Source organism: Ambystoma mexicanum, chromosome 11 (assembly GCF_040938575.1).
Source record: "Ambystoma mexicanum isolate Mex_15411 chromosome 11, UKY_AmexF1_1, whole genome shotgun sequence".
NCBI classification, from domain to species: domain Eukaryota; kingdom Metazoa; phylum Chordata; class Amphibia; order Caudata; family Ambystomatidae; genus Ambystoma; species Ambystoma mexicanum.
In genome coordinates this window covers 900,324,131-900,337,128 of record NC_090934.1, presented here as the reverse complement: position 1 = coordinate 900,337,128, position 12,998 = coordinate 900,324,131, and the positions used below count along the sequence as shown (strand labels likewise).

Sequence of the window (12,998 nt, the reverse complement as noted above, 5' to 3'; positions counted from 1 at the left end):
AAATCGTTTTTGACTGAATAGCCTGTCTTTACTTATATGTCCATGTTACTCTGGCAACACATATAGCAATGCACCACACCCATGTAGTGGTGCTGCATAAAAAATGCTACCTGTGCAGTAGTGCTGTACTCTGTGCTGTAACACGCCAAATATCCTTACATAATTTATCTGCTGAGAGAAGGGCTTTAGTGGGTTAGTTGACAAAGGTTCATCTGTAATGAATGGTACATTTTGTGAAATGTCTGTGCACCAAACGCAGGCATTTAAACCTAATACTTTTAACAGCTGAAAGCCAGTGAAGTTTTACTAGAACAGGAGAGGCACAATGTTTACACTTAATATTGTGAAACAGATGGAGTGCTACATTTGGAAGCTGGAGCAAACTATGAGAGATGGCTAGACAGTCGAAGGTAATGTATCAGTGTCATCAAGCCCAGAGATTTCAACCATAGCCAAACAACACGAATTGTATTTTAGAATGAAAAGAAGTACCCACTTGAGAACATAATGTAGAAAAAAGCAAGACGGGATGCTTCCTCCATCTGGAGGACAATCGCCAGGCTGTTACCAAATTGTAGGCCATGTTATATATGTTTGCAAGCGGAATGGCTGTTGAAATCAGACGGGGCGGTGATTATGTAGGTGACTAGAGTTTAGTTTTATTGCCATTTGACTTTTGTTAATTTTTTTGCATCTAATTAGCAATAGTGTATATATGCAAATGGATATTAGTAACTTGAACAAGATCACCACCCACTCTGTGCTTGATTTTAGTATAATCTGCATAAAAGAAAGATTATCACAAACACACATACATTCCGAACAGGGTTACGTATAAACACTGTGAATCACCACAGGATTAATGCTGCCAGGGAGAGGAGAAAGAAAAGATGGAGATCTTATGATGGGATTCGACAGATATGAATCAGACCAGCTTTACTACTGGTCTGAGATGGCTTTGCCGGCCAAGCGGTTGAGAAAGATATTAGAATCAACATTGTTGAAAAGCACATACATAATACTTGCCATCTTCAGGAAAACAACAAGCATTGATCTAGCACACAACAGTCCTGATTTTTAACATTATCATATGCATTTCCATTCTAGGAGAACACAGTGATGTCTTCTGATGGTTGCTGTAAAGTCTGTAAAGGTAATTAATTTTCAATCTCTATTGCAAGGTAAGCACATCTCACATGCTTTGCCATGGCTCCTTTGATTTTAATCAATGTACTGTCAAAAACATCACTTTCGGGGGCTGGGATGCCCTTTTTATGTAGCAGATATAATACTGGTTAAAAGACACCAGGCATTGCAAGACATTTCCTCTATTGCAATGACATTTGTCATGTAAGCCCATTCAAATGCTAATTCAGAGTTTCAAATTACTTTAATGTAAGAGATTCCCTGCCATATGCCACATGTGTTGGTTTGTAGGTTCTGTGATTGTTGTGTACAGCATGAGAGATATTGTCTGACAGTTATTATATGGGTAACTACTATGGTGTATGACTTGGACATGCAAGTGCATTGGGGCTTGTATAAGTATGAGATGCAGGGTTGGGGACAATGAATATTAAGCAGTGTGCCTGTCCCCTGTTCTTTATACTGACAACTGTTTACCAAAAAGAAAAGAGAGTGTATTTGTACTATTGATCAAGATGCAATTGCCCAAAGAAGGATGTTATTCACTTGACAGTCTTGTAGTACTAGCAATTTAAATTGTATGGCACTTTGCGCTTATACCTCATTTTTAAATTAAACCATTCCAGATGTATCATTATACTGTTACGTGTTTATTCACAGAAGGCGTCTGTTCCAAATCACATAGTGCTTATATCATGTGTTGTTGACAAAGGGTATTGTACATGATCAATGTATTCTATTATATTCTCAAGATATACTATACAATATTCCAGTCATAGGATACCTCTTGTATCACATGTGGTCTGTTACAGTCAAAATGTCAACATTTCTCTTGTCTGTCCTTTTATATACAAAATATTTTTCCCATTCTCATGGAACAAAGAAAGTGCCTCATAGAAAAACATATAATGCCAACATATTACCTATTGGGTCATGTAGTTATGTTTTATCCTAAATGCAGGCTTTTTCAAGGCCTAATATCTTTATTATACCAATTCATTTTGTATTTCACAATTTAAATATGCTTAATTATCAAATCACATATACATTATCATGTGAAAATTATTTACAGGCTTTCTCAAGTCTTAAGATCTTAATTCTATCCATTCATTTTATGTTTCACAATTCAAATACACATCGTCAATGATACGCGCATACATCATCATGTGACTCATTAATGTCCAGATTCCAATGTATAATATGTTTCCTTATTACGTCATTCCTTAATTTTTCACACTATGTTTGTGTTCCTATGAATCTTGAAAGATATGAGGGTCAATACTGTAAAGAGGGAGATTCAGAGGTTCAGATTCTGCTGATTATTAGTTGTTATCTTATTTGGTTGTCTAAGCAGTGCATACCCCTTTACCTATTATCATATCACAGTCAACATATTAGGATAGATAGTATGAGGATGTATTGGTCCAGTCAGGTTAAGCCTCTATATTTAATGGTAGCCTCCAGAAATGTATCTGCAAGACAAACATGCATATATATTTGAGACTAGACTGTTTATCCCAGTGTTTATTATGGTAGTTACAGAATGTTATCAAATGGTTCCAATACCTGGTATATTCTGTTCTTATATTTTATGCATGTGTTCTTCCTAGTCCATAGTGTATCTCCTTTTTGCTTTTAATTCTGAAAGGGGACAAATATGTTTGTAAGTACTTCTTCTAAATACTTATTCAGTTCAATTGTTAATATAAATAGATTCTCAACCTTAATGAGCACTTTCGATTGAGTATCCCATTCTCTTTGTTATCCTAATATAGAGATTTGATAGAAAATATAAATATCGAAACCTTTTCCCAATCTGATTGTGAGTTGATTTATAATCTAATATCTTATTATTTAAGTGTTCCTACCTATTTTCAAATTCTTTCAAAATGACGGCATTCAACCTGCAAACGAGATCAATGGCATCTTGAAATCCATTAATTGTGACATTACTGGCAGATTCTCCATGAAATGACGACAGCGTTAAATCACGGGATGCGTGCCTATGCTGTCAATTAGTTTTCTTGCGATGTTAAAGGCACCACAACTAGTTTTAAAAATGGTGAGTTGGCCTTCAATCTATGTGGCATATTTGAATTTATATTTAAGGTTCATCCACATATCCATTAGTTATTTTAAGAGTTGTTACTCATAATTTCTATACAAGATAAAAAATATATTGCTTACTTGCATATACTCATTACTTGTATTATGTCTAAAAATCGATTAGAACTTTGCAAGTGATGATAACATGGAGGCTACAATGGAAAAACCAGAACAGAATTTAAAACCAAAACAGAACTAAAACATGTTTTGCCTAAACACTGCAGATACAATGCAGATACATGTCATACAAATGCATGCACCAAATAGGACACAAACATAATGGAGTGACCATGGACGATATCCACAGATCACTGAAATTAATGACTTGTTGAGTAAAAAATATGGGAAAGAATGTCTAAGTTACCCTCACCGGTTGGGGCAACACTGGATATCAAATGTACTGATATGATAGAAATTGTGGGTAACAAATCTTAATCCACATATCCATTCGTTATTTTAACATTAAATATAAATTCAAATATGCTACATAGATTGAAGGACAACACAACAGTTTTAAAACGAGTAGTGGAGCCTTTAACATTGCAAGAAAATTAATTGACAACATAAGTGCACATCCAGCGATTTAACGCTATCATCATTTCGTAGTGAATCTGCCAGTGACATTACAACGTTAACCACAATAAATGGATTTCAAAATGGTTGCGATCCTGTTTGCATGGGGAATGCCGTCATCTTGAAAGAATTAGAAGAAAGGAAAGAGCACTTACATAATAAGATATTAGATCATAAATCCTCTCACAATCAGAATATATATATTTCTAAAAACTCTTCCCAATCTTAACAATCTGGCTACAAGATAGTAAAGAACTGAGAAGCTCATATAGCAAAGAGAATTGGATACTAAATCGAAAATGTCCATTAAGGGAGATCATCTATAATATTAACAATGGAACTGAATACGTGTTCAGGAGAAGTATTTATACACATATATGTCTCCTTCCAGAATTAAAAGCAAGACGCATATAAGCTATGGACTAGGATGAACACATGCATACAATATAGGAACAGAATATACTAGGTATTTGATACAATTCTTTAACTACCATAATAAACACTGGGATAAACAGTCTAGCCTCAAATATATATGCATGTTTGTCTTTCAGATACGGTTCTGGAGGATACCATTAAATTATAGAGGCTTAGCCTAACTGGACCAATACATCACCATACTATCTATCCCAATGTGCGGACTATGATACGATAATAGGTAAGGGGATATGCACCGCTTGGATAACCAAATATGATAACATCTAATAATCAGCAGAATCTGAACCTCTGAATCTCCCTCCTTACGTTCTCCTCTCTCATTTCTTTCTAGATTCATAAGGACACCAACATAGTGTGAAAAATGATGGAATGATTTACGAAGGAAACATAAAATACATTGGAATTAAACTGGACATTAATAAGTCACATGATGATGTATACGTTGATTATTGATGATGATGCATATTTGAATTGTGAAACAAACTGAATGTGTAGAATTAAGATTTTAGGATTTGAGAAAGCTTGTAAATGAACATCTTATGATAATGTATACGTGAATTGATAATGAAGCATATGTACATTATGAAATAGAAACTGAATTGGTATAATCAAGATATTAGGCCACCAAGAAGCCAGCATTTAGGGTGAAACATAAGCACATACCGCAATAGGTTTGGCATTATATTTTTTTCTATGAGGCACTTTCTTTATTACATGAGAATGGGAAAAATTCTTTTCTGTATATAATAGGACAAGCAAGAGTAATTTGGATATTTTGACTGTAACAGACCACATGTGATACAGGAGGTATCCTATGAATGGAATATTGTTTAGTATATCTTGAGAATATAATAGGATACATTGATTGTGTACAATACCATTCATCAACAAAAAATTATATAAGCACTCTGTGAATTAGAAAAGAGGCCTTCTATGAATTACCACAACAGTATAATGATACATCTGGAATTTTGTTTAATTTAAAAATCAGGTATAAGCGCACAGTGCCTAACTATATAATTTAAATTGTAAGTATGAATTTTCCGTTTTTGGCAATTACTTATCACTCGAAATGGCAAGTAGTTCTTATTTCGTTTCTTAGTGCTTATGCAGATCCCTGTTGCCAATCTATGTTTTCTATTTTTCAGTGTAAGTCATTAATGGCACAAATCTTCTTCTTTGTCTTGATGGGCAGTCTATGAATCTCAATGGAAGCTCCGACCACAACTCACAGTACGGCACTACTATTAAGAAGGCCAGCCCAAACGCTGGCTACCCAAACCTTGTACAGTGCTCCACTGCTCTTGAGCTACGTTAGCGCTTCAAACAATAAAATTAAAAAAAGAGCACATAACCCAGAGCTGCTGTCAACATCCATCGGGGTTGTGCATGATTGCTTAACACTCTACAGCTATGAGAGAACTTATCTTCTCTCAGACATAATGCAGTTACTTGCTGTGCATTCCAAGGGACACCCCATTAATAGTTGTGCACCTTTACTCCCTATGAAGGATTGAGCTTTTTGACAAATGTCACTTGTTGCATATGCATCGCTGCTCCTTGCTCCTCAATGCAGTGCTGCGATTGCAGATACAGCCACCACAATGTTATTGCACAGGAAGTGCTTCGACTGAGGTGAACTTTTGAAGGCATGAAAGCTACTATAATGAAATGTGTGGATGAGATGGTGCATGGCCTTGGAGCATCCTCAGATACCTTCAGTGCAGTGGCTTGTGGTAATTCACAGCAAGTTACGTCAGTGGAGAATTGAGGTGCAAGGAATTTTACAATCTTCCTGTGAATGCATAAAATGGCAAGCAGATCATTCTTGTCTATCTAATGTTCCTTATGCTTCTTCCTATGTGCTTCAAGCTCCCCAAACGCAGTCTTGTAAGCCTCGGATGATACCAACTGTCATTTCACATGGTGCATGCAATACAACCATCGAAATGTCTGTCTGTGAGGGGCTTTGCAGCAGTTCCTCTGAGTAAGTGCCTAACATTTTTTTTCCAATGTGTGAACTTTAAGAAGAGTTTTGGACAATGATAACATCTCACAGAATTGGTTGTGCATCTGGAACTCTCACTTTGTATAATGTGTTGCTCTTTCTAAATTCCTTTCCTCTCTTTTACAAAGAATTGTCACTTTGTCTGTCTAATATATCTGGCCTCTTTTTTATGAGCTGACTCACACTTAATTCTTCTTCACTATCTTCACCCTTCATGGAGTATTATTAACAATATTACAAATTATTGTTCCTATTAATATTTTTATGAATGTTAATATTTTGATAACAATCAGAAAAATATGCTTCATAATGCATAATTATTTCTCCTTAAACTAATGAAACTACCAAAGCGTTCTGTTATTTTATATTATGCATTTTCATGCCAATTTTTCTAAACGTCTGCCTTTATCTTGTGCTGGGTAGGTTCTCTTCTATGTCGAAATCAATGGAGCATAAATGCACTTGTTGCCAGGAGCTGAAAACCAGAAAGCGTGAGGTAAAAATGACTTGCGCGGATGGCAGCGACATCGATTCTTTCTACTTCATAGTGGAAGAGTGTGGCTGTGTGGGAACTGTGTGTGTCCCCCAGGAGGGTACACAGCCAACTGAGGAGCAAAGCAGGAGAAGGCGCAGACGATAAGAAGGACACCGGTCGCTGATTAACATCCTATGTAAATTTGATTCACCCATCTCTTGGTTCCCTGAAACGTGTCTCGAAGCTTTCTTCTTTATTTTTCTTGTGTCCTCCACTATAGATGCCTCAAATGTAGAAGATCTGAGAATGTTGCCTGGCAGCTTTTTAAAAAGAAAAAGGAGAGTAAAATTTGTTGACTAGGTCTTCAAGCTGTTTTGACGCAAAATGCGACATAAAGCATAATTAGTGTGAAGTGGGGACCAGTGACTAGTGATTTTTAGCCTACGTAATAGTAGGTAACTGCCATGTTGAGAATATAATGGGCCCTATGGTTGCTTGGGTGCAAATCAGACACATTTCCCACAGTGAAAATGTAGGCTGATTAGCCCCACACAACTGAAGTGCGTATCTGAATTGGAAAAGGTGCACATCGTTACCAAGAAGAACATTGCCATGTCCTGGATGACATTCGCTCTTAAGTCCCGTGAAAGATCGATGAAGGCCAATTGGTGGTCACACAGCACTTGATTATCACTTCCAGAGACCTACACTCTTTCTGGAGGAATGGAGGCCCAGCGAATGCTTAAAAGCGATGTATCTTTTTTTTGACTTAAGAGTAACGCTAACTTCCGAGGCAACAAGAATGCGCCACACAGGTTTTAAGTGATGAAGGTGATTTCTCTTGTTTTTGTAATGTTTCTTTTTATGCCTCATGATTAATTACATCTAACAGTGTCTCAAATAACAGCTTCTGCTATTCGCCTTGTCAGAGGGTGAAACTTACAAGGATGTTCTTGTTTTAAAAGAAAAACATTTCAATCAAGCCTCTGCGTTTTTTGGTTTTTAGTTTTCCTTCTATCAAGAACTGCTGTGGTGATATAAATAAAATAAAATGCAATCAATCATCAATTTTGCCTGGTTATTATGTGTACAATGTATCTTGACAATCCATCTAAATTAGTGCTTCCTGTTCTTGCGAGTAGCACTGGTGTGCACAGAAAGTTTTTTTATTTTTATTTTTTTTTATTTTATTTTTTTTACACACAAAAACGTCTATGGAGCATTAATTTATATTGTATTACTTCCCCTATCCTGCTTAAGTTGTCTACTCTAAAACGTCATCTGGAAACATACTATTGGCAACTCCGCTTGGATCATGAAAAGGTGGTTGAGATATCCTATTGAACTACTTCCTGTGTCCAGATAACATCATTCTGGTTGACTCAGGGTCCACTTCAGTAGAGGTGGCAGATCTTCATGCACTTGAGTCATAAACCACCCCCACTTAAGTCAGCAATCTACCCTACTACCAACAAGACTTGCTGTCCCTACATGGCCCTCTCACAGTTACAGTAATATTAAAGCCTGCGCTAAGTAAATATTGTAGTTATAGCGAAGGCCCTGAAGGTGGTCATTCCCCAAAATACAAACCCAAACTCAGAATGAAAGGACACACCCCAGTAGGGAATGAGATCAGGAGAAAGACTGCAAGTTAAGTAAAGGTTTATAAAGCAAAATGATGCACGCATAGGAGTCTGCTGCTCTGAGAGCGCTCTGCCCACAATACAGAAACTACATATCTTTATACACACAATTGGTCATCAGTGACGAATAATATAAGGGATGAATAGTACGAGCCCATTAGTACATTGTGACAATACAGTAAAGTACATAGGGGGTTAGCGCAACTTGATTGGTTGGTTCGGAGTTGTAGCTCCTCGCAGCACGTGGGTGAGCTAGGCTCATCTGGGTGGGGTGGAGGTCAGGCTGGATCCGCAGTGGGCGATTATTCTAACTAATCTAAACTACACAGTATCTTTGACATTCTATAACTAATGTAACACATAAAACGCATCCAAGAATGCAGGGTTGTCTATAAATTGTAAGCAAACACAAATACATTCTTAACCTGGGCCTTCGTGGGGCAGGGGTGCAGTGGTCCTTTTTACCAGGTGGCTTATCTGAGGGTTTCGATCAGAGATTGTTCACCCTGGTGCCTCATGGTTCAGACGGATGAATTGATATGTATTAACCCATGGGGAATATATGTTCATACAAGATTAGTTATATGGGGGCAATCTAGGGTAGTCAGTGGGGAAGGGTCTCACCAACTGCTACATGAAAGGAGAGCTGTGGGGCAAAGGGTTGCACAGGCAATAATTCCTAAAGGTGGGGGCCCAGGAGCAGGTTTGTGGAGATGGATGAATACACAAGTCAAGATCTGCCCCAGTCACACCGAGAGCAGTGAGCTCAGAGTAAGAGAAAGAATACAGTTTCTTATTTGCAACAATTCTCGCCTAGGCTTCTGTGAGAACGGGACTGGTGCGCCGCAGACAGGGGAGGAGGTGGTGGGGGCTTATCAGAGATGGCTGTGCGCAGCACTGGGTGAAGGGAGAGAACACTTTTTAGAGATCATTGTGCGGCCTAGTACAAAAATGGAGTCTGATGTGGCATAAAATGGAGTCTTAGTGTATCATCCCATGGTTTCTTGTCACTGTAGTCAGTGAAGGACGGGGGGGGGCGTCTCCCCACGATGGGATGAGCAAATAGAGTTATTTCATGTGGAATATACAGGGGGGCATACAGACCCTTCCTCCCTTACATGCCTGCCTTTCGTTATTCCTGAAGTAACTAATAACCTTGGGTCATTGGTATACCTACGTTCCTCTGCCTCCATTACCGCTTCATCCCAAGCTGGAGTCCCCTTTATAGGCATTCACGGTCCGCACACTGATCTCAGGCTTTCACCCCTCCTTGCATATTCATCAGGGGATCTTTATTGGTTGTGTGCCACAAATTATCCACTCTATCCCCAGTATTGTACACTGCTGTCATGCAGTACTTAGGTTCCTGGTTGTCCCCTGTTTGCACTTGCATGTCTTTTACATGATGAGGCACCTTTGTTGGGCTACCCATAGTCACCATCATCATTGCACTACTAGGCATTGACTTTGCACAACATCTATCCCCTACCTGGCACACACACAAAATCAGTAGCAAAAATACTATGATAGGCACCAGTAGTTTCATTGCAGTGCCGAACAAGGATGGTACCCAATCAAAAATTGTGTCAAACCAATCACTTGACTGCACCCCTCATTCGTTCTTCATCCTTTCTGCGAGGTTGTGTACTGCGGTTATCACGTGTGATAGTGTCCCATTGTCAGCGTCTGCAGAAGGCACGAATGTGCAACATCCACTCCCAGTTTTTCAGCAAACACTGCCTTCTATTGCTGGGAGGAGGTCTAGAACATACCTGTTCTGCATGGTTATCAACCACAAGGCTTTGAGTACCACCATGATGACGTTGAACCCTTCGTCAGTGTCGTTGGCTAGCTGGATCAGCTCCCACCTGACTATTGGCAACCACTTGGCGTTTGCTTGTGCCTGGATGCTTGGTATGAGTGATGCAAAAAATGTTTCTGGTGAGTTGAAGAGTTTAAGCTGGTCCGGTATCTGTGACAAAAGTTCAGACAAGTCTTTAGAGATATAGTTTGATGCCCTTCTTTTGCGTGACACTCTGCCTGACAGCTTATCCTCCGAAAGCACATCATATGTGGGGGGTTCTTCGGTTGTTGACTGGGGTGCTGGAGGCATCTTGGTGGTACCCTCTTCCCCTGGACATGACTCTCTGGAATCACCATCAGGGCCGAATGCAACGTGGCCAGGACACAAGTACCTCGCCATGAAAGTTGGAGGTGCAAGTACGGCTGTTTGCCGCATACCCAGTAATTGTCCATTAATGCAGCCTTTCCCTTCTTCATGTTCGGGAGGATAAGTGTTTTGTTGCAATGTTTGTTTGCCCCCATGGGCACCGTCCATTCTCCGTGGAAACAAAGTTCATATTGCACTTCACATTGGATCTTGATTGGTTTATCAAGAGCTATTACCTATGATAGCTTAGCAATGTGCTCAGACCAGACCTGAGTGAATGTTTTCCTGACCCATTGAAACTTTTCTTCTGACAGGCCCCGCAGTGCTTCTGCGTTACACATCATTGTTTCTTCTTGCCATTTGTTTTCTGCAAACATTGTCCCTTTCATAACAAAAAATGTCTCCTTCACGCATAGAACTCCTTGAGGCTTGCTGTGACACGTCTTTTCATTTTGGATCAGTTGTAGTGCTACGGTGTGTGCCTGGAAGGTACTTCGAATTCTACACAGTGCTAGATGAACAAGACATTGGACATCCGCTATGAGGGTTTCCTGGGGAATCAGAACTTTAGTTGTTCCTGGTGCGTGGGGTATCAAGGAACACACATAGCAACTCTCATTAGTTGATTGTTTACCCATGGTGCTCATGTCAGAGTACCACTTATTGGACTGATCTGGGTGATGGGGGCCCTCCACTGCATCCAACCCCAGGCCATGGTATGCATCATAACGTTTTTGCCCCCCCCCCCACTTTTCCTTCTATTTCTCCCCCCTAGGCCATTGTGCAATTTCAGTAATGTTTGATAACAGATAGGAAACATGCCTACATTCATTTTTTCGCTCTGACCATAATCATATAGCCCATGCGGTGAGGTAGGATGGGTGTATGGAGTGGGTGCTTGAGAACTAAAGTGCATGTAATCGCTGCTTGAAGTAGGGTTAAAGGTTGTTTGTGAGTGAGCATGTGGCAGCCTTAGTACATCAGCAATTAGATTGTCATCATTATAATCATTAAATACATTTGTATCAATATCCGCCATTAACTGTTAATTCAGTGGGGCTTTCATTGTGCAGTTTTTGTGCAGGGAGGTGAGGTATTGTGGGCCCAAATCAATTTCATCCCATCCATCCCAATAGGGTTCCGTCTTGCACCAGTTTTGCCCCCTCCCCCCCTTCTTTTATGCCTTCTAAAATAAAGGAAATCGACCAATACAGTCCTAAACACAACAGAATAGTCGAGAACACGATGGCCACGAAATAAAGATCACAATCATAGGAGTGAGCTCTAGTAGCACTAACATTTCCCCTATTGCTATCTACATTTGTTGCATTGTCATTCAGGGCCCACTTTTCTGCCATGTTTGTACCTATAGGATGAAATACAAGGGGTTAAGTGCACTGTTAGTTATGCAAAACATACTTTTCTTTCTACATTTGGAGGTAGAGAGACAGGTAGAGGAAGGTGAGGGCATATGAGAGAGAGAGAGAGAGAGAGAGAGAGAGAGAGAGAGAGAGAGAGAGAGAGAGAGAGAGAGAGAGAGAATTTGCTAAACATTATTCAATTTCATGTAATCATTAATTACTTTGCTGTACCTATATTTTTTGAATTTTATTTTATTTGTAGATGTTCAAAAGAACTTTACAAAAAAAGTTGAAGAAAAAAAACGAAGTGCAGTAACTACACAAGGGTGGGACCCTCATCCCGCTATCCTCATCGAGGTATGTTGGAGTATTTTGGTGGTTGCTAGGAGCCAAGTGGTTCGGTCTCCTCCGATCAGTCTTTGCCAGCAAGTATCTTCGTCCCACCCACACTCGTCTAGGCTGAGGTGCTTTACGTAGGCCAGTCTCAAGTCTAAAGTTTTCGGGCATGACAGCAGTAGATGCCGGATGGTTTCAGTCTTGGCTTTGCACAATCGGCACGTGCTGGAGCCTGATAGCCCTCTAATGTTTCGGATTTCATTGGTTTCAAGCAGGTTCCACCTAGTCCTCAGCATGAAGTTTCGAGCCCCCCTGCTTGGGAATTTTTGGAGGTACTGCATCGGCTCGTTGAGTTTGGAAGACAAAGGAGGCAGATGGAGAAGAAGTTTGTTGTTGGTTACTAGATCTTGAGTAAGAATCCAGTCTAGTTCTTTCAGCTTCTTATAGACTCTCAACGGATTTGTGGTGAGATCAGCTTTCGAGCATGTGACTGACTCGAGTAGGGACATGTTTTTTTCTTTCCAGATTGTTAGCATTTTTACCTTGCCAGATTGGAGTTCTTTGTTTAACAGACCGTAAATTTGGTCACTCTCGTCCATGATGCATTTCCTAAATAGCCTAAGAGTGTTTAAGTTGACTGTTGCTGTTAGTGACACTAGACTTAGCTCCCGGCGGATTGCGGCTATTGATGTGGAGTTCGGCAGACCAAGGACCGTCTTCCAGAACATGCGTTCTAGTTTTTGCC

The 12,998-nt window shown here is 39.6% G+C and overlaps 1 protein-coding gene across 1 annotated transcript in view; it reads left to right on the top strand.

Annotated features, from left to right (window-relative positions):
• The window catches only part of LOC138505064 (mucin-19-like), a 424,600-nt gene extending 412,367 nt beyond the window's left edge, over positions 1–12,233 (top strand). Inside the window, exon 77 of the mRNA XM_069625388.1 lies at positions 12,180–12,233. Coding sequence (XP_069481489.1) covers positions 12,180–12,233 — 54 coding nt within the window. The remainder of the gene's footprint in view (positions 1–12,179) is intronic.
• Positions 12,234–12,998: the final 765 nt, after the last annotated feature.